Below are 22,290 nucleotides of genomic sequence, written 5' to 3'. Positions count from 1 at the left end.
TTACTGTGTCCCATCTATAGAAATCAAACGTATTCTGGGGCACTTCCCTAATTCCTCAAGCTCCCTCTCACAGCAAATCTGTTGTTCCCTAGATGGCAGTTCCCAACTTCTGCCTTGTTAAGATGAATAAAATTTGTCAGAGGGGATCTCTAAGCATCCCCCCCAGCCCAGCCACTTCCCCCAGGGGCTGCTGTACCTGTTTGCACTGTCTGCAGAAGATGGTGCTTGCCTGGCTCCTGCCGAAGCACCTAATTAAGACCTTTAAACACTCTCAGCATTGAGAAAAATATGAAGTGGCTGATGGCTGTTAAAAACACTAATTATAAATGACCTGGAGGAATTCCAGCTCAATTCAGATTTTTCCCACAGTGAGTATTTCCATGTTTTTTGGAATTCTGAAGTATCCTATTATTTCTGTTTTTGAGGGAAGGGAGAACCACCCTGACACACACACTATTAGGTGGCCCTTGACACCATCTGGTACACCAAAGTTTCTCATAAGTATTTCTTGCCCAAATCAATGCGAGGAAAAAAATGCATGGAGAGAGTGAGGTCACCACGAGGGAAGGATCTGGCACCAGGGGAAGGGCTGCAGGGCAGGCCTTGGAGGCATGAGAGGGAGGGAGGGAGGGAAGGAAGGAAGGAGGGAGAGAGGGAGGGAGAGAGAGAGAGGGAGAGAGAGAGCGCGAGCGAGCGAGCGAGCAAGAGCGCGCTGGTGTATTCTGTCATGGTGGGTGAGCACAGCCAAGAAATGCTTTACAATTTTTCCAAGTTCTGTCCCTGTTTATGGTTTCCCCTGATCTGGGATTCTCCATCCCCAGGCAGGTGGACTTAGTCCAAGGCTTAGGCCAGAGTGCAGCTGCTCTGTGTCCTCTACACCCTCACATCAAACAGAGAGTTAGGGTTGAAGGGGAAGTAGGAGCCTCATTTCTCTCTCCTCAGAGTGACAAGAGTTGGAATTCTGTGTCCATTTATTCAACCAACATTTACTGGCCAATTACTGTGTGCAAACACATGGTAAAGTACTGGGGTTACAGTTGTGAACATGGCCAAAATAGTTTGTCCCTATGATGCTCGTTCATGGTCTATATATTGAGAGGCTGACGTTAAATGATCATACAATTATTTAATGGTAACTGTGACAAGTGCCATGGGGGCAGAGAGCAGAGTGCATAGGGGAGTCTTGATTTAGTAAGGGTTAGGGAGCTCAATCAGTCCAAGCATCCCTGAGGAAAAGGGAAATTAGAAGACAGGGAATTTACATCTGAAGAAATTTCCAGGGGATCTGTAGGACAATTCCATCTCAACAAAAGTAGGAGGAATGACAGAAAATCACCACCTTGTAATCACTAATCTCCGGTGAATACTAAAATATTAAAAGTGAAAGGTTGCTGTACAGTCTCAGATATCACCCACAGAATGCTTACTAATCACAAATACTTAAAAATATCTTTGTAATGGAGAGATCCAGAGATACTACTTTAAGTGAACAAAGGGAGTGTCCCTGATAACTGAACAAAATGACAGGAAATGATACCTGATGTAATGCTGTGGGAGGTGTACAATGTAACTCAGTCAGTACTCCTACCAAAATGGTTGTTAACTGATTTCACTGTGAGAAAATGATAAGCAAATCTCGATCATGGGATATTTTATTTATTTTTAAGTGTTTATTTTTGAGAGGGAGGGAAGGAGAGATAGAGAAAGGGGGATGGAGGATTCCAACTGGGCTCTGTGCTGACACCATGAGATCATGATCTGAGCTGAAGTCAGACGCTCAAACCAACTGAGCTACCCAGAAGCCCCAGATTGTGGGACATTTTAAGACAACTGGCTTGGACTCTAAAAAAATGTCCATGTCATTAAAACAGACAAACAAAAAAGTAAGGAGACTGTTCTACATTGAAGGAGATGAAAGAGATAGGACAAGGAAAGGTAATTCATGCTCGTTGACTAAATCCTAGATTTATAAAAAAGAAAAAGAAACAAACACCAGGAGTGCCAGGTTGGCTTAGTTGGTAGACCATGCAACTCTTGACCTTAGGATCATGAGTTCAAGCCCCACAATGGGTACAGAGCTTACTTAAAAAAAAAAAAAATACCAAACAGGTTAAAAGGACATTTGGAGAACATTTATGAAATCTGCTATTGGCACTAATGTTAAATTTCTCAAATGTGATCATTCTTGTGTGGTTTGTATGAGGATGTTACTGTTATTAGGAAGTATGTACTGAAGTTTTTCAAATACTATGATGTCTGCAACTCTCAAATGGTTCAGGAAAAAAAGTGTACTGTGTGTGTGGAGAGAAAAAAATGCAAAATATAAACAACTGATAAATCTAGGTAAAAACAGTATTTCCAAGTTCATCACACTATTTTCAACAAGTCTACTTTTTGACAATTTTGAAACATCTCACAGTAAAAAATTGAGAAGTAAAATGAAGTATCTAGAAGAAAGTAATGAGTCGTGGGAGAGAGCTTTCCAGGCAGAGTGAGGCACGTGCCCCAAGCCTCTGAGGCTGGGAAATGCCTGGCCAGTTCAGTGGACTAACGGAAGCCAGTGTGGCTGCCCCAAGGGGAGATGGTGTCAGGCAATGAGGTTGTAAAATGAACACTAAAGATTTTGGTCTCATCCTAAGAGCTCTGAGAAGTCACTGAGGTGTTTAAAGGAAGAGGGGTGTCATGATGGGACTTAAGAATTTAAAGACTGCTGGGACGCCTGGGTGGCTCAGTCGGTTGAGGGTCCGACTTCGGCTCAGGTCATGATCTCACGGTTCGTGGGTTCGAGCCCCACGTCGGGCTTTGTACTGACAGCTCAGAGCCTGGAGCCTGTTTTGGATTCTGTGTCTCCCCTTCTCTCTGACCCTCCCCTGCTCACGCTCTCTCTCTCCCTCTCTCTCAGGAATAAATAAAACATTAAAAAATAATAATAATTTAAAGACTGCTTTAGCTCGTGGGAGAGGACTAAGGGTTAAGGGTCCCTCTGGGAAGACAGGAGCCCAGTGCTGCGGCCTCAGCCACTTCTGTCTCTATGGAAATCCAGGAGTGTTTAGGTACAGCCCTGCTGAGCTGTCACTGGACCTGCTGGAAGGCACAGGCCTCAGGCATATGGGCTCATGCCTAGAGAGAAGCCTAACTGGAATAGAGTGGGGAGAACAGGTGTCACGGAGGGGAAGTAGAGAGAAGGGCTCCGGGGGAGACAAGAGGGTCAAGACACTTGGTTAGGAGGATGCCCAGTGGGGACTGGGGGATGGTGCTGAGGGAATAAAGGTGAGTAGAGGGGTGGGCCTGGAACCGTAACAGGCTGCGTTATAAGGAGGATTCTTAGGCAACGATTGAAGGCTGGAAGCTAAACAGATGGGCAGGTGGCCAGCTCTCTGAAGCTGGCCACAAGATGAGTGGAGGAGGAGAGACTTCTTTCTGAACAACTTGCTGACAACTTCCTATTTTCTGAGTTCTGGGATGACTACATTGTATATTTTATATACACATACATAAGTATACGTGTATACATACAGCCTATCTGAGCCTCAGAACCACCTGCAGGTAAGTGTTATTATGATGATCCCTCTTTTCCAGCAGATGAAACCAGGGCTCAGAGAGGTTGAAAAACTTCCAAAGTCTCACAGTCGATAAATGGCAGGGCTACAACCTGAAGCGGCCTAACGTGACTCTGAAACCTTTGCTCTTATACATGACACCACACTAGGCTGCAGCAGAGAGGCAGCAGCGGGGACAGGAGACTGTTCCAGGATTTAGGAGATGGTGAACAATAAAAATAGAGGAGACGGACTATCTCTAATTCACCATTTTCCAAGCACTCGCTATGTGTCAGTGCCTGTGGTAAACCCTAAGACATAAAAGCTGACAGACACAGTTCTTGCCCCAAAGAGCTTCTGGGGTGCTGGATGTGTGCATGAGGGAACAGCCCAGAGGCTGGGCTATGGAAAAATGCTCCCTGCAGCGAGATGAAAAAAAAGAGAAGTCTGGGAAAGTCACCTCTGACAAGAGCCTGGATTTAACTGTATTAAAATACAAATAAATATGTATTTTTTAAGGTAGTAAAAGCCTGTCAGCCTTTTAAAATATACATTATGTGTCCATATGAGGGGCTGTTAGGCAACAGTTAACTTTGAAAGTTTTTTTTTTACTGACATGGGAAAATTGTGATGTACTGCGAAGGGAACAGAAACAGGAGGGTCTTCTGTCCCCCCACCCCCCCGTCCCTCCCCAACTCATGCTCATGCTCTCTCTCAAAATAAACATTAAAAAAAATACACATGTGAAAATATTCAAGAGCTTAAGAGATTTGAGACACTCAAATACAAAAAGTGGGGCTTAATTTGGATAAGTGTGCAAATGAATTACCAGAGAGAGACATACAATTGGGGAAGTGTCAATACAGACCAGATATGTGATGAGACTAGCTCATTAATGTTATATTACTTAGTACCAGTATATTATTAGTTTATTAGTATTACTGTTAATGCCGTGTATTTAAAAGAATTGTCTCTTTAAAACAGTGAAGAGTCAGATGACTTTATATGATGGCTGAGATTTGTCTCAGTAATTCCAGGGGGGTAACAGGGTGGAGACTGAAGTGAAACGACTCAGGGCATTAGTTGAAGCTGACAGTGGGATCACAGAGGTTCATTTTACCGTTCCACTTTTGCACAGATTTGAAAATTTCCATACTCAAAAATTGCTAGTGGGGGTTTTTGTGTGTTGTGAAATTTAGAGTCCTTTTTCTTTCAAAAATTTTTCTCTATTTCCCCATGCTTCTACAATGAGTGTGTATTATTTTATAAGCAAAACAAAACAAAACAAAAAAACACCCAAAAGACAAAAAAACAAAAAACAACAATTAAGTTGCTACTTGTCTGCTGAGAGCAGGGATTGTGTCCTCTCAGAGGAGGGGGATGGAAGTCATCAACGGAGAAGAGAGTGGAGACCAGGAAAAGCTAAATGGAGACTCCTCTGTGCAGAGACTGGGAACAGCTGCAGGGTGGGGCCTGGGTTACAGTGTGGGAAGGGACAAGTGGCTTGCTGGGTTCAAAGCTTGAGATAACAGCTGTTGAGATAAGAAGCCAAAAAGATGACTTGAGAAGGGACAGTGGCTGGAAGGAGGAGCACATGGCAGGCAGGGACTTCAGATCATGTCTTTCCCCCCTTTATCTGGGCAATGTGACCCAGTGCTGGCTTGAACCCGAACTAGGTTCATCGAGGAACTCAACACTGCCCCCTGCTCTGTACCCAGTGTGCTAGTAGCAAAGATGGTGCAGTGGGGGGCCAGGGGGGAGGAGTGGAGCAAAGAAGCAGTGGAGGGCTGGAGCCAGAGTTAGACTGAAGAAATCACCCTTCTTCATCCTTCCACTCAGATTTACTCCTCAGAATGGCAGCAAAGACAGAGTTCCCTGTCAGTCTGCTGATCCTGAGGGGCCTTACTACAAGGCCCATGCGGAGGCTCTTCCCTCTCTTCTGGAGCTGGTTAATTTGAACCCCTTCAGATTTCAGCACAACCTCCTTTCCTCCTAGAGGTCCTCTTGCGCCCTGACCAGGGCAAATCACTACTTTATGCTCCACCACCAGTCAATGCTCTTCATAGCACTTATGATAGTTACAATCTTATATTTATTTTTGGTATTAATATTTGTTTCACTCAATGCACAGTAAGCTCCTTTTGGGAAGGGAGCAGGCCTATTTTGTTATCTCCCACCCCTAGGACATCCCTGGCCTACAGTAGGTGCTTACTAACTATGGAATAAATCAACGAGAAAAGTTGTACTTGTTGGATTGGTCCCTTCATGTTTTTTCACCTGGACCATTTTGGAACTCCATCAGAAATGTTTGTCCATCCTCCTCAACTTAACTAAGGAAGGGAGCCTTCCCTTACATCTCCCCAAGAGTTCCTGTGTGTATTTCAGGACACCAAGTCTCTCATTTGATGACAAGGGACTTGAGGCAGGGGTACGGTGCTCAACCCTGAGGTGACAACACAAGCAATCTGTGGGATTTCCAGGTCCAACAGTGAATTCTGCTTCAGGGCCAGTATATGATCTACAGCAGAGGAGGGTACAGGGTACACAAGTTGCCCAGTACCTCTCCTCACCTCAGCTCAAATGTCACTTCTTCTTGGAGGCTTTCTCTACCCCTCCCCCCACCATTACAACTCATATGACCCTCTTTTTCTGAGAACTTGCTATGATTTCTAACTAGACATTTGTTTCGGTGCAATTTGTTGTCTCACCTGCTAGCCTGGAAGTCTATGAGGTCTAAGATCATGTCTGCTTGTTCATGCTTACAGGACAGTGTTTAGAACAAGGCCTGGATCATACAGATGCCCAAACAAGTAAGTGACGAATGAATGAATGAATATGTGAATAAACACATGAATGGCCTAATGGATAAGCTATAAAAAGGCTGGCAAACCCACCGGGGAAAAAAGGAGACAGAAGGGGTCAATGAAGGGGTAAGGATAGTCCAAACCATCTGGTTTGCTGCCTTCTAACGGTCTTCTAGGAAGTATCTTGAGTTCCCGATACATGTGCAGGATTGCACAGGACAAGGAGGTGGAGTCTCTACCTCCTTGGCATGTACTGAGGTCTCCTGGGTTCTTGTGGCAGTGAGCCCTCACCACATTGATAGCATGTGGGGAAATGTGGGCAACAAGTGCCTGACCATCAAGGAGGCAGGGCGCAGGGGAAGGTGATCTAAGCTCTTCTCTCTCCTCCCTCTCTCTCCTTCCCCCCCACCGGGTTCCTAGGACTCCTCTAGGCTCTTGACTTCTAACAGGGAGATCTGGCCCAAAGCCCACCCTACTCTCCTGAGACCAACTAAAGGTCTTTCTGCTGTTTCCTTCCCCACTACCCACAGAGGGTTCCTGTCTCAGCAGGAATTCATACTCAATTAAAATGAGCAGCCGGGGTAGCCTGGGTGGGAGGGTATGTGGTAGTGAGCACTGATCAAAGACTCTGTGTGTGAGGGGCAGGGAGAGGGAGAAGAGTTGTGGGGGGAATGTGTGTGCTGGCTTGCCCACAAGTACAAAGAAATGACAGAGACAAAGAGTAAAAGACAGGATAAAAAGGAAATGGAGAGATAAACAAAGAGTAATAAGAGATTCAGCGACGCAGACAGAGACAGACTACACACTTAGAGATACAGAGACACACAGAGACACAAAAAGACACATAGTCTGAGAACAAAAAGGAAAGCAGAAATAGCGAGAGATTGAGAAACCAAGAGACTAGAGATGGAGGAACATAAGGAGACTAGGAAAGAGGGAGAAAAAAGAGGTCAAGGAGAGACTGGGAGGCAGAAACGGAGAGAAAAGAAACAAAGACTGAGACTAAGGAAGAGTCACATTTATTAATTCCACATTTATTGAGCACCGCGCACGACAGGTGCAGTGTGAGGCACAGATCAGTGCAAGCAGACACAAATGGTAGGGACCAAGACACAGCAATAAAGACAGAAACTGAGATACAGACAGATAGAGAGGGAGAGGCAAAGACCACAAACTGAAATAAGAGACTGAAGGAAGGGCAAAGAGATAAGAAAGGGTGGCAGAGACAAAAGGCCTGCAGGTAGAGAGGGCAGGACCAGTTTCAGGACTGAGGCAGCCCAGCCCGGAGTGGGGCAGGAGGAGGGAGACCTGCCCCAGGAGCTCCCTCCTCAGCCCAGCCTCCAGCAGTGCAGTCTCTGCCTCCCCCAACAGCTGACCACCGACCTCCCCGACCTCTCCTGGGCTCTTCCCTGCAGACTCTGGAGGAGGTTCTGACTGTTGACTGTGCCTCCCCCCTGCCTCCTGTCCCCGGAGTCTCTGCCTGAACCCCAGCCAAAGCAGGAGCAGGGAGACTTAAGAATCAGATGGGTTCCACCCGGAGACCACTTTAGGACTAGAAGATAGGAAAAGATTAACCTGGTGAGAAGAGAAGGGCTGAGGTGTGAATTGAGCTTTCAAAATAGCCAGAGTAGAAGCCTTTTCCTTCTGGGATCCTTGTACCAGCCCCCAAAACACGAAACCTCCCTGAAATCTGGAACTGAGGGAAGGAGCCATTTGTAGCAAACGCTGGGCCCTCCCCCCACCTCCTCCCTCGCCATCACTGAGAAAATGCCGCAGAGAAGAGGATGGGCTGGAGAAGCAGTCACCTACCCGCTGGTGCCTGGTCTCTGGGCCTGAGAGAAGCGCCAGTCCGTGTTGGGCGGGGCTTGCTGTGGAGAAAACAGAGGGAAACGGGCTGAGTACTCACAAACAGAATGTCACCAATGTGTGGGGATGGGCAGGAAGGAAAAGAGGGGAATGGATACAAAGAAAGAGGAGGGAGGGAAAGACTAATCTCCAAAGACAAAACATACCCCAGGTCTGAGGTCTAAGGCAAAGAGATAAAATAACATTTATCTGACCGTAGTGAGCAAACCCAGATTCCTTTGCTGAAGAAATAGCCCATTCCTCCCTGCCCACAGACTCAGAAATTCTGAGCTGAGATTCAAGGGCTGAAAGTGGAACCAGGGGGAGGGGTGCAGAAAAGGTCCTCGAAAGTGTCAGAGAAGATTTTAAATGAGAATTCCACCAGCCTCTAAAAAGAATTTATTTAGCACCTCAGCTGGGAACAAAGCATCTTTGCAGCAAGATGGCTGCTGCTCCCGGTAACCCTTTTTGCGCCAGGATGTGCTGTAACACATTCAGAGGGACGCTTCCTCCAGGCCCTTGGCTCTCAAGAATCCCTTCCCACAGCTAAATACATTATTAACTTAGGAGTCATGCCAGACTGATCCTTTGCAGGGCATCCAAGCCCCAGGACACCCCTCACCCCCAGAACTCTGCCAGACAATGGCCGTGACTGAGGAGGAGAGAACAAGCCTGCTCTGTCTGGGATAGAGAAAACTGCTGGGATGGAGCCCAGCAGAGCTCTAGCTCCCACAGCCTCCAAAGCCTCTAAGCAGAGAGCCAGCTAAGTCTCCAGGGCTCCTAAGGGGTTGATCTATAGCCATGTCCCATCTGGGTAAAGGTGTGGGACTTTGGCCAGTCGCTTCACTCCTGAGTCCACTCCTGAGTCCCCCTCCAGCCTTTCCAGAGAGTGTATTATCCAATCACACATGGAGCACTCTAGAGCTATCTCTTCTTACCCCTTCTGGGCTATGCTGGTAACAGACTCTCACTCTCACTTATAGAAGCAGAAGAGAAGTGTGAGCATCTCTGATTATACTGGGGAGAAGACAAACCCAAGGCTGCCAAATATCTCAGATATCTCACTCTAAGACTCACAGGTGTCAGTGATATGAGCAGAACCCAGAAAGTTAGCATCCCAGGAATAAGAGGGGTCGCTGGCACCAGTCCAGGGCTGCTGTGGGGAAAGGCACTGGGATGCCTACTCATCAGCCACTGTATTCTTAGACACAGGACAATCTATGTATGATCCATTCGAGAACCATGACAGACTGGAGGAGAATTGATGGGCAAAACTCACAACCTACATAAAGACGGCGGGTCCAAAGTGTGTTCAGTGAAGGCTACTCAGGGACAAGGAGCCCCAGAAGACTTTTCTCTAACAGATAAAGCCCTAAAAGGGAAGAATCCATCTATGCCCCATCCCAGCAGATGCAAACTGCCCTCTCATCTTCCAACTTTGTGAAAGCATAAATTCTGGAATTAGACTTGAGTTAGATCTTTCTCTACCACTTACCCTGTTAACTTGAGCAAGTCACTTGACCTCTGTGAAATTCAGTTATAAGGTGAGGAAGCTAGTATCCACCCAACAAAATCCTTAGGAAAAGCAAGTGAGACGTGGTACTCCAAGGAGGTATTGCAGGAAGGCTCTTTCAATCAGCTATCACATTGGGGTGCTGTTTCAAAACTCTAATTCTGATTCAGCAAGGGCAGGGTGGGGTATGAGTATATTTTCAATAAAAGCTCCCGAGTTTGTGAAAACTTGTGTCTTTTTACTATTATAGTTTCCCCACAGATGAGGGTACCCCAACAACTGGCAGAGGCTTTCCATCAGCTGAAGGAGGGATTGACAGAGTCTCAGATACTCTGCTCGCCCCTAAAGCCCTGACCCTAGATCGCAGAACACATCAAGGTCACGACGGAGCCAAAAGCCTATCTCTGGGTGCCCAGAGTCCAGGTGCTTCAGTTTCTACTTCCTGGGATAGGACAGGCAGTGACTGCCACTGAGATCCCAGGCTGCCTATTGTACCCTTGGCCCACAGGGTAGCTCAGCCAGCCCCCAAGGCTTCTGGGCTGGAGGCACCACAGCACAGCATTCTACCTAGAGCCCCAGTGCAATGGGGTGGCCCAACCTAGAGTCAAAAACTCTTGCCCAGAGGTGGCCTGACCTAGCCCCAGGTGGAGGTGGGAAAGGGCTCCTGAGTCCTTGCAGGCCCTGGGAAACTGTGCCATGGGATCCTCACCACGGTGTAATCAGTGAGCAGTGAGCACCTCTGATACCAGCAGCCAGGTGGTTGGGTAGCTGTGAGGGGCTCTGGGACAGCCAGTGCATGTGAACCTGGCAGCAAGCGCTGGCAGTAAAAGGTGACGTGTGTGTAAGCCCAAGTGCAGGTGTGTGTGTGTGTGTGTGTGTGTGTGCGTGACTGTGTTTTTGCTTGTGCATGTGTGCAGATGAAGTGAGACGAGCCTGTTGCTGCGTGTGGCCAGCGATATGTTCTGCAAGGAGGACATGCATGAAGCCTAGGTGTATACTGATTCTGTCTACAGATGAATTTGTTTGATGGGGGAATAAGGAAGGTTGAGATTAACAGTGAAGTCACAGGTCAAGGGAGTAGAAGAAGAAACAAAGACTAGCACAGCAAGCTGGCCTGGGAATCAAGGAGGCTGGATGCAACTATAGATCCATGACTGCCTCCACCCAGGACCACCCCCAGCCCCCCAACCCTGGCCATAAAGACTGCTGGGCCCCAGGCTTTTCTGAGTGAGGGCAGGGGGGACTGGTCTTATTTACCCTCACCTGCAATCACTACCACCTCCTGGTGCTCAGAGTCCTATCCCTACCTTGGCATTCCATGCATTCGGACCAAATGGTCCCAACAATCAGATGGACTGCTGGCAACACTGACCTCCATCCTCCACCCCCACACCTCCACCCCCTCCCAAGAGGAGTGGAGGTAAACTCAAAGTCCCTTCTGTGGATGGGCTGCTTCTCCATCCCAAACCACAGGGGTCACCCTTGGCAGTACTGAACCCCTCACCTGGCTCCGCTCCCGCAGCGTATTAGAGCGGGACCAGAAGGCATCAGGCTCCAGCACCAGCGTTGAGGGCTGCTGGACACTGAGGGGCCTTAGAAATGTGAAGTCACTGCCATCCGAGGCTGGTGAAAAGCACGTCCTGTAGCAGTGGCTCTGCGAGTCTGTGGGCCGTAGCGTCACCTCCATGTACTTGAGTGTGCCGTCTGAGCTCACCTGCAGGTTGGGACTGGACTGCTTATAGAAGTCCCGAGAAGGTGAGGTCTGGCGCTTGCAGCACTGGCCCCCATCCCCATCCGCATGCCCCTGAAGGCACCTAGCTGACAGAAAAGTGAAAGTGACTAAGGATAAAAGACTGATGGCTGCAAGAGCCACAATGAGGTAAAGGGTAAGGTCTGAACGCTCAGGAGGGAGTGTGAGGAAATCGTTGGATTTGGGCATTTCCTCAGGGTCCTCATCCTCCAGAACCAGCAACACTGTGGCTGTAGAGGAGAGGGAAGGGTCACCATTGTCCCTCACCAGGACCACAACCTGCTGGGTGTCAGAATCATCCTCCCGTAAGGCCCGGGCTGTGCGCACTTCCCCAGTATGTACAGACACCAGGAACAGTCCTGGAGCTGTAGACTGGGGCAACAGTGAATAGGAGAGCCATGCATTGTGGCCTGCATCAGCATCCACAGCTGTCACTTTGGTGACCAAGGAGCCAGGAGGAGCAGAGCGAGGGATACGCTGGGGTACTGAGAGTTCCCAGCCAGGTCTTGGGTGCAGCACTGCTGGTGCATTATCATTCTGATCCAGAACAAACACATGCAGAGATGTGTTCGAGTGCAATGGGGGAGAGCCAGAGTCTCGCACCGCCACCATGATCTGCAGCATTTGCAGCAATTCGTAGTCAAAGGTGCGCTGGGCAAAGACCCGCCCATCCTCAGGGTTGACATATACAAAGGAAGAAGCTGGGGCTCCCTGAATCTGGTTCCCTACAATAGAGTAGGTAAGATGGGCATTATCCCCAGTGTCTGGGTCCAAGGCAGCCACAATGCAAAGAAGGGAACCTGGAGGCCGGTTTTCTGGGATGTAAGCAGTATAGAGCTGTTGAGTAAAGTAGGGTGCATTGTCATTAACATCTGAAATGTTGAGCCTGACAGTGAGCTGTGCATGCAGGGGAGGTGAGCCTGCATCACTGGCAAGCAGCTCAATGACATAGTGGGATGTGGTCTCCCGGTCCAACGGCTGGCTGGTTAGCAGTGAGTAGTGGTTCTCAGAAGGCTTAATCTGAAATGGCAGGTCCGGGGAGATATCAAGGCTCACTTCACCATTTCTCCCCGAGTCTCGGTCCCTCACATTAAACAAGCCCACTACTGTGCCCACTGGTGTGCTTTCCAGGATAGGGTTGACCAAAGAGGCCAGTAGTACCTCTGGGGCATTGTCATTGGCATCGTCCACATCCACTTGAATCATACAATGGCCTTCCATGGCTGGTTGTCCCTGGTCACGGGCTCTTGCATGAATTTCATAGAAACTTGACTCCTCAAAGTCTATGGGACCCAAGACATGGATTGCTCCACTGCTAGGGTCTAAGCCAAAGAGATTACGCACTACCTCAGATGTATGGTCTCCAAAAGAATAGTCTAGTTGGCCATTGGTGCCTTCGTCTGGATCAGTGGCATTGAGGCGGAGCAACAGTGTACCCATGGGTGCATTCTCTGGGAGCCCCACACGCAGAACTGGGGACTGGAAAGCTGGAGCATTATCATTAACATCCAGTACAATGACAGAGATAAGGGTGGTCCCTGAGCGGGCTGGGATACCCCCATCCACAGCAGTGAGCACCAGTTGATGTCTTGCCTGGGCTTCACGGTCCAGCTGCTGCTCTAGCACCAGCTCTGGGAATAGCTTCCCATCTTTTAGGGTCTTCACATTCAGAAAGAAATGACTGCTGGGGCTTAGAGTGTAGAAGCTCACAGTATTAGTGCCCACATCCGGATCCTGGGCACTATCCAGGGGGAATCGGGCCCCAAGTGCAGCCGATTCTGAGATGCGTATCTCTCGCCCAGGAGTGGCAAAGCCAGGAGAGTTGTCGTTGAGATCCAGGATTTCTACCTCTACGCGGATTAGTTCCAGGGGGTGTTCAGTCACCACCTGTATTGGCAGCAGGCAGCTGGTACTGGCTCCACATAGGCTCTCTCGGTCAATCTTTTGATTCACTGCCAGAGCACCACTCATCAAGCTCAGGGAAAAAAAGTGTCCATTCTCCTCAGACCCCAACCGCAGTCGGCGGCTCAACAGATCTGTCACCTTTAAGCCTAGATCCTGAGCAACATTTCCCACCAGCGTCCCCGGCTCAGACTCCTCCACCACTGAGTAACGAAGCTGCCCGGACACCCAGCCCCAGCAGCACAAGGACAACATGAACAGCACTTGCCATTTCCCGGCGAGGTGTGAGGGTGTTTCGGGCCCCATGACCCACAGGTCCCTTCCTGGACACTGACTCTGTGCTGTTCTGTCTCCAAGGCAGACCCAGGTCTTGGAATGTAGCAGCTGAAATCTCTTATGTCTCCTTCCAGCCTCTTAAAAATTGCTCCGAGGTTTGTCTGCCTGCAGCAGTTCTTCTTAGTCACCAAATGGCGGGGGTGGGTGGGGGAGGGGAACTGAATCTGAGTGGAGCTGGGGAACAGGAGGAGGAGAGGTGGGCAGGAAGAGCAGATCCCCCACCTCTGCTCTGAGTCTGATTGGCCAAAAAGTCTGTCTGCTCTCAACCAATTATGAAGTCTCCTCAGTCCTGGAAACCTTAGGAACAGGCAAATCTGTGTCAATGAAGCCTCCTACCTCCCCACTCATTTCATGCTGCAGGTTGATTCAGCCCCCTTGGCAGCAAAGTTTGACAGCTCAGATGGTGCTCAACAGGAAAGACAAACTGGTACAAAACTTCTCTGTGTTCTGTCCCAGCAACTTCCCTCAGGACTTCAGAAGCTTCCATGACTTTGCTTAAACCAACAAAATTGTGTCCTTCCAGGGGAGGCAAAGCCCATGTTAACCCCCACTCCCACCCCATTCTGCCAAATATGGCTAAGGTGAGAGAAAACATTTGTTAGGATCCTGTAAAGCCTTGCTAGGACTCTATCAATGCTTTGAGGAATCTCATTGTCAGCTGATCGTTACAGGATTCAGCTTTTCTGAGATCCTTGACTGGAGCTCTGGAATGAGCATTAACAGCTTGTAGTGGGGGGAACATTCCTGTGATGGATCCAGGTCACCCAGGAGAGTAACCAGAAGCTAGGCATGGTCTCTAGGATTGATGGTTGCACCAATTCAGAAGTCTGCTTAAAGACTTCCAGAGTGGTCGTCTCTGAGTTCCTCAGCTGTAAACCAGTTTTCCGACATGAAGTGATTTCACTTCCACATTGCTCTTCCCCTCAAATAAGTAATGCTCCCATGCCCCCAAATCTCTTACATCTAGTTCAAATCTCAATGGGGACCTGACCGGGATTCTTGAAGACTTGGACGAAAAGATCTCTGTCTTCCATCCTGATGCCTCCCTGCTTCCCTCAACTCTCTCTTCTTTGTGCTCTCTGCTGTTTCAAGCAGTGAGTTCTCTCTACAGTGGGTTAGGGAGTATTTGATATTGCAGGGCAAATATAGCAGTCACTCTCAATTCACTGGGAAATGGTAACAGAGAATTAATGTAGTCCAGAACCTGCCTCCGTCATTCAGGAAGAGAAAGCAACCGCCTGGGTTTAGGGGACTGCCTGGCACATCCTACCCCCCTGTGCACTATAGCCTTCTATGCTCCCACATTCCAGCACCACAGTTCCACAATCCCCTGCCTCTTGATCATCACCTTCATTTCTTACCTTCAGGTACATAACCCACCTCAAGTACTAATCTGAGACAACTTCCTGGTTATTCACAAAACACTTCTGAAGCACACCATCTACAACATAGTTACCATTCACTATGGGCTCTTGCAGAGAGACCAACAGTTCCAGGGACATGACCCAGCCATATGCTTGGATCAGAATAACCCTCAAGCATTGGCTGAGCCTGCAAAGGTCTCACCTCTAGCCCATACAGAAGATCAGAGGGTGGGCAGCTTGGGCGAACAGGCTCCCCTGCCATAGGTGCACTGGGTGACTTCACCATCATGAAGCTATCGCTCCGAGTGGGTGCAGAAGCCAAAGGTGTACAGCCATGAGAGTGGCCGCCCACATCAACAAACTTGATAGGATCATCTGACCCTAGCTGGATTCGGAGGATCCCATTGGAAGGAGGAAGCCCCTCCCTCCTTCGAGATCGGGTGAGACAGGCACAGGTGCCAGCAGGAAAGCAGGTCACTCCACAGGCAGCCCCACGCAAACACTTAGAGAGTAGTGCAACAAACGAGCCAAAGGAGACAAAGCAAATTGCCACTAGCGATACAGCCAAATAGAGGGTCAGGCGGGATTCTCCTTCCCTTGGAGCTGAAGATTCTCGAAGATCAGGGACAACTGGATGAGTATCTTCCTCCAAGGACACTAGCAAAGTAACAGAGGTAGAGAGCGGTGGACTACCACTATCCTTTACTACAATGACCAGCTTCTGTGGAGGGAGATCAGCTGGGATGGGAACTGCTGTCCGAACCTCCCCAGCATAGCGAGAAACTGCAAACAGGCTGGGGTCTGGGGCCTCCAGGAGCTGATAGGAAACCCAAGCATTATAACCTGAATCCAAGTCCACAGCAGTCACCTTTGTGACTAGATGGCCAGCACCAACTGATGGAGGCAGTGCTTGCGGACATAAGGAACCAGGCCGGGCCCTAGGACGGAGCACAGCTGGGGCATTGTCATTGAGGTCCAGCACAAACAGACGAACTGTCACAGTGCTACTAAGAGGTGGGTTGCCCCGATCCCGGGCTTGCACCTCAAACTGTAATGTCTGTGTTTGTTCATAGTCAAAGGATCGAGTAGCATGAACAGCTCCTGTCTGGGGGTTCAGAGAGATGAAAGAAGAAGCTGACACATCTCGATTTCTGGGCTCCAGGAGAGAATAGGAGATGAGTGCATTCAAGCCAGAGTCTGGATCAGAGGCTGCAAGGGAACAAAGCAGGTCCCCTGGGCGATTGTTCTCAGGAACAAACACCTCATGTGACCTCTGGAAGAAAGAGGGTGGGTTATCATTCACATCTGAAATATTGAGGAAAATACTCCTCTGGGTACTCAGGGGAGGATTCCCAGCATCAGAAGCAGTGACCATGATGTCATAGCTGGATTTGGCCTCTCGGTCCAAGGGCCCAGCAGTCACCAGGGAGAACTGGTTCCTGAAGGCAGACTTGAGGGCAAATGGCAAGTGGTCAGGAATACGGAGGCTCACGTCTCCATTTGACCCTGAGTCGGGGTCCTGCACACTGATGAGTGCCACTACAGTGCCAGGCTCTGCGCTCTCTGGAAGAGTCCCAAGCTCTGAGGTCACTGTGATGTGGGGGGCATTGTCATTTACATCCAGGAGATCCACCCGAAGGCTGCAATGTTGCTCCATGGCTGGAGAACCCCCATCACGAGCCCGAATATCAAATTCATAGTAATTTTCACTCTCAAAGTCTAGGGGCCCCTGAAGGGTAAGCTTTCCAGTCGTAGGGTGAAGGCTAAAGAGGTTTCTCACACGATCAGGGGTGTGACCACTGAAAGAAAAGGTGACGTTACCACTGGGACCTAGGTCTGGGTCAGAGGCATTGAGCTGGATGAGCAGCATGCCGGCAGGAGCACTCTCCAACACACTAATCCTATAGCTGGATTGCTGGAAAGCTGGGGCGTTGTCATTCACGTCCAGCACTGATACCCGAAGCTCTGCGGTGCCAGATCTCGGGGGGTTCCCTCCATCCACAGCAGTCAGCACCAGGCGGTAGTCTGACTGCTTCTCCCGATCCAAAGGCTTCTCCAAGAGCAGCTCTGGAACCAGGCTGCCGTCGCTGCGCTTCTTGACATCCAGTGCAAAGTGTTCATTGGAGCTTAGTCTATAGCTGCTGATAGAATTGCTCCCCACATCTGCATCCTGAGCCTTTTCCAAGGGGAAACGCTGTCCCGGAGGAGCTGCCTCCCCAATTTCCAAGTCCAGCTGCTGCCGAGGAAATCGGGGGGCGTGATCATTCACATCCACAATTTCTACCTCTGCTCGGTACATTTCCAAAGGCCCTTCAGTTACAAACTCCAGGGGCACGATGCAGCTGGCACTGAGTCCACACAGTGCCTCTCGATCAATTGGATTCTTGATGAGCAGGGCTCCGCTGTCCAAATCCACACGGAAGTGTCTTTGGTTAACCTCTCCAGCAACCTGCAGCCTACGAGCTGACAGACTCTCTGTATCCAGCAGGAAATCTTGGGCGACATTCCCTACAAAAGTCCCTTCCTGTGACTCCTCTGGGACCGGGTATCGGATCTGCCCACAAACGTAACCCAGGTGGCAAATGAGGAACAAAAGGGTGGCCCCCCAGCAGATTTCTACCCAGCTTCCCACCTTGCAGAGCATTGCTGCTTCCCGCTAGTCCTCTACCTGGTCCTGGGAAGCAGAAGAAGCCGACCTGCCCCAAACGGCAACAGCAGCTGGAGACACCTATCTCTCTTTCGTGGCGCCAGCTCTGGCGGCTGGGCCGGCACCGCAAGGGTTACGCGCCGTTTTTGCTGGTGGCGGGGTAGATTTGTCTGCCTTCCACCACCCGATTGGCAGACAGCAGCTCCTGGGCTCAGCCAATAGGCTGAGCAGAGAACATCCCAATAGCAGCAGGGTTAATGCGTCGCAGCATTGGAGGAAAAAACCCCAAAAAAACAAAACAAAAAAACAAAAAACAAAAAACAAAAAACACCTATCTTTTCGCCTTCCTCCCACTCAACAGCATTTCTTTCTATAGGTTTATTACCTCTAATGAGAGGCAGAGAACATGTATGTATGTTCTTTTTTCCCCTCAAACACACCAACTTCCCCCGCCCCTTTTCAGCGGGGAAAACAGACAGCCAGAGCCCTAGCAACCTGCAGCCCAGAGAGGAGTAGCCATTTGAGACTGGTCACTTTGTTCAAGCCAGTGTTGTCATCCACCAATATTCTAAATGGTCAGTTTATGCCTAAGTCTCATAGTATTAGATCAACAGCTAATTAGAAGCAGTGCCATATATTCAAAACTCTGCCCCTCTGCAGATTATTCAGAAACATATCCATCTCTTTGCAGATAAGACTTACACATTAATGTAACCAATTAAATTTATGCAGCGCACGTTTCTGTTGTAACAGGAGGTGCAGCAGACACAAAATCTCTCTTATTCAGACACTAGCTAGTGGTTCACTGAATTACCATTCATTGATTTCAAGGACAGTACAGAAGGAGATGAAGCAAGGTAGAGGGAGCCAGGAGAGGGAGATGTTCCAAATCCGTAAAGAATCAGTGTGTCTGGGAGGCGCTAAGGACTAGATCTCATTACCTGGCAGAATGCTAATGTTCACAGATTTAACAGCTTCCCTGAATGATTGAGATCAGCCACTAACAGCACTGTGCCCACAAATCCCCTTTATTTGACAACATGGTATGCTTGATTTGTTGTTAATTACCAACAGAGACAGTTTCAAAAGAGCACGCCTTTTACTTGGCCCCAGGGGCCTCTTGGAGCTGGAGACTGTATCTCACTCTTCTCCCACCCTGATGTAGACCCATCCAGGACCCTGGCTACCACCTTACACATACATGCACATACACACTGTTGAGAAACACAGATTGGGGCGCCTGGGTGGCTCAGCCGGTTAAACGTCCGACTTCAGCTCAGGTCATCATCTCCTGGTTCGTGGGTTCGAGCCCTGCATCGGGCTCTGTGCTGCCAGCTAGCTCAGAGCCTGGAGCCTGTTTTATATTCTGTGTCTCCCTCTCCCTCTGACCCTCCCCTGCTCACACTGTCTCTCTCTCTCTCTCAAAAATAAATAAAACATTAAAAACTTAAAAAAAGAAAGAGAAACACAGATCATCTCACACTGTAGTTACCTGCAAACTATAATCTGAGTGACAAACACAACAGAGCACAAAGAGAAAAAATCCAACCTGATCTCAATGTAAGAGTTCTTAACTCATCTGAATCCTCACCTAGGTCACCACTGGCTGTGAAAACCAGCAGCAAAACCCAGGGTTCTAATCCCTCCTCAGATTTTTCCAAACCCTTATTCCTCAAGAATATCCTTTTGACTATCCTACTGAGATCTACATTCTGGTCACAAAGAGAGGGATCCGGACTTTTGTGTTCTTTTACCAAAAAAACAGCTAAACCTCCTCTCATAGGAATGGTGGAAGTACAAATCAGTCTGACCTACCAGGTGTTTGGGGCAGGATTCACTATCACAGTAAATGACATCACCATCAACCCAGCTGCCTCTTTCACAATGGAGGAGGGACAGGCAGAACCATCCTTTACTCATTCTTCTTCCTGACTTAACTATATCATGTCAATCAACAAGTCCGGATGATTATACTCTAGTCAACACCTTCCACCTACAGTGCCACTGTGGTGGTTCAAGCATTTACCAATCTTCTCAAAAATTTTAACAGCCTTCTAAATATTCTCTTTACCTCCAGTAGCAATATTCCCAATCTATTTTACTTACAGGTGCCAGGATAATCTCTCTAAAACAGAAAAACCCTGATTACATCATACATATGTGAGTTGAAAGTTCTGCAGTGACTGTCACCAATGCAGAATAAAGCCTAAAAGCAACTCAAGATCTAATTCCTGCCTACTTGCTTCACTTTATCTCTTGCTGACTGTTATACAAACATACTTTAAGGTTCAGCAGTAATCAAGTATCATTATCCATCTGCATGAAATTTCCTGCAAAGGCCCTTCCTGCCTTCCTTTTCCCTTTACTATTTTTTTTAATTTTTTAACGTTTATTTAATTTTGAGACAGAGAGAGAGAGCATGAGCCGGGGAGGGGCAGAGAGAGAGAGGGAGACACAGAATCTGAAACAGGCTCCAGGCTCTGAGCTGTCAGCAGAGAGCCCAATGTGGGCCTCGAACCCATGGACTGCGAGATCATGACCTGAGTTGAAGTCGGATGCTTAACCGCCTGAGCCACCCAGGAGCCCCTTCCCTTTATTATTTAATAAGCTACTACTCAACTTTTAGTTCTCAGCTCAAGAATCATCACCTCTATAAAATCTTCCTGATTTCCTCAGACTGGCTTAGGGGTTTCTTTCCCTTTGCTCTGTTTGCTTCTTGCATTATACAGATCTTTATTTTGCATGTGTTTCCTTTGGCACTACTCTTATATACCATAATGACAGGAAATGTGTCTTTTCATATTTTACAGGATCTGCATATAGGGATACCCACTAAATGAATTACTGATATTATCATTTATTAGTTCAACAAATATTTACTGAATACTTATACTTTACAAGAATATTTTATATTTCAGTATGCTTTATATGCACTGTTTTTAACTTACACAACAATTTTGAAAAAGTTATCTTTATTTTATAGATAAGGAAACTGGAGTTCAGAGAGGTTAAGAAATGTGCATGAAGCTAAACAACTAGCACGTGCAGCCCTAGGACGCCCACCACTCTCACACCTGATTTGCCTGGAAAAAAAATAAACTCTCCTTCTATAAGTTTTTTTTTTTTTTCAGAGGAATTTGCTTTTTAAAATTTCTTTTATTTACTTATTTTGAAAGAGAGTAGGGGAAAGGCAGAGAGAGAGGAAAACAGAGTATCCCAAGCAGGCTCCGTATTGACAGAGCCCAACTCAGGTCTCTGATCCCACAATCTTGGGAGCATGACCTGAGCCAAAATCAAGAGTCAGATGCTGTACCAATTTTGTCACCCAGGCGCCCCTCTATAACACCTTAAATGATTTTTCTACTAGTTTGTCATCTGTATGATCATAAATTACCCCTTACCTGATGCCTTTCATATTCAAGAACGAGACCCCTTATAGGTCTCAATGTTTGCAAGTTCACACCAAAAGAGGCACACAATTACTAGAACTGGAATATCATAAAGCCTTAATCTTGTATCTCTGACTTGATCTTTTTATGCCAGGTGTGTGATTCTCCCATTTCACAGTTTAAAAACAGCTTTACTGAGATTCAGTTCACATACTATATAATTCATCCATTTAAAATGCACAGGGGCACCTGGGTGGCTCAGCAGATTAAGCATCGGACTATGGCTCAGGTCATCATCTCGCAGTTCGTGAGTTCGGGCATCCTGTCAGGCTCTGTGCTGGCAGCTCGAAGCCTGGAGCTTGCATGGGATTCTATATCTCCCCGTCATTCTGCCTGCCTCTCTCTCTTCCTCTCAAAATAATAAACATTAAAAAAATGCACAATTTAATGCTTTTAGTATACATGAATATATTAAAAGGATACAACCATCACCACCATCTAATTATAGAATCTTTTTGCCACTCCCCAAAGAAGTTCCATCCCCATTGCCCAGCTTTGGATTTTTTAAAAAAAACTTTTAATGTTTATTTATTTTTGAGAGAGAGACAAGAGCCTGGGGATGGGGGCAGAGGCACAGAAAGAGAGGGCAACAGAGAATCCAAAGCAGGGTCAAGGCTCTGAACTATCAGAAAAGAGCCCCATATGGGGCTTGAACCCACGAACTGCAAAATTATGACCTGAGCTGAAGTCAGACACAAGATTATGACCTGAGTGTAAGCTGGATGCTTAACTGACTGCGCCACCCAAGTGCCCCCCAGCTTTGGATTTTTAAAGAATAGTTGCCCAGATGTTAGTGGTTTAGGAAGATTTTCTCTTTAAAGGATCCTCTTATGTCTTCCCTATGTTGCTCTTCTAGAGCTATTCTATATAACACGTATGTATTTTTAAAACACATTTGAGTATATTTGACACACAATGTTACATTAATTTCATGTATGACAAAGTAATTCAATGAATTTCTAGAACTATTTTATGCACTATTTTAAGGTTGAGAAATGGCCCAATAAGCCTGGTTCCTTGAATGCCAGAATACCACTCTGCTTCATAAATATGTTAACTGATAGACTGGTACATTTTTCAACCTTGTCAGCACATCAGAATCATTTGGAGACCTTCAAAAAATACTGAGCCCTAAGTCCCA

General features: G+C 47.8%; 1 protein-coding gene and 1 pseudogene across 16 annotated transcripts in view; both read right to left on the bottom strand.

The window, feature by feature from the left end:
• The window catches only part of LOC120234347 (protocadherin gamma-C4), a 179,925-nt gene that overhangs the window by 7,715 nt on the left and 149,920 nt on the right, over window positions 1–22,290 (bottom strand). For 12 of the 16 annotated variants that reach the window (XM_039236169.1, XM_039236159.1, XM_039236158.1 and 9 more), the window contains one exon: window positions 8,153–8,211. In XM_039236169.1, coding sequence (XP_039092100.1) covers window positions 8,153–8,211 — 59 coding nt within the window. Of the gene's footprint in view, window positions 1–8,152; window positions 8,212–8,355; window positions 8,479–11,205; window positions 13,769–15,255; window positions 17,698–22,290 lie in introns of those variants that run through there. The other 4 variants (XM_039236154.1, XM_039236153.1, XM_039236168.1 and 1 more) reach the window with 4 other exon arrangements.
• The window catches only part of LOC120234363, a 65,769-nt pseudogene that overhangs the window by 202 nt on the left and 43,277 nt on the right, over window positions 1–22,290 (bottom strand).

This window comes from Hyaena hyaena, unplaced genomic scaffold, assembly GCF_003009895.1.
Source record: "Hyaena hyaena isolate Hyena2069 unplaced genomic scaffold, ASM300989v1 scaffold_107, whole genome shotgun sequence".
Classification (NCBI taxonomy): domain Eukaryota; kingdom Metazoa; phylum Chordata; class Mammalia; order Carnivora; family Hyaenidae; genus Hyaena; species Hyaena hyaena.
Note: the sequence above shows the minus strand (reverse complement) of the source record. Positions and strands in the feature narration are given on the sequence as shown.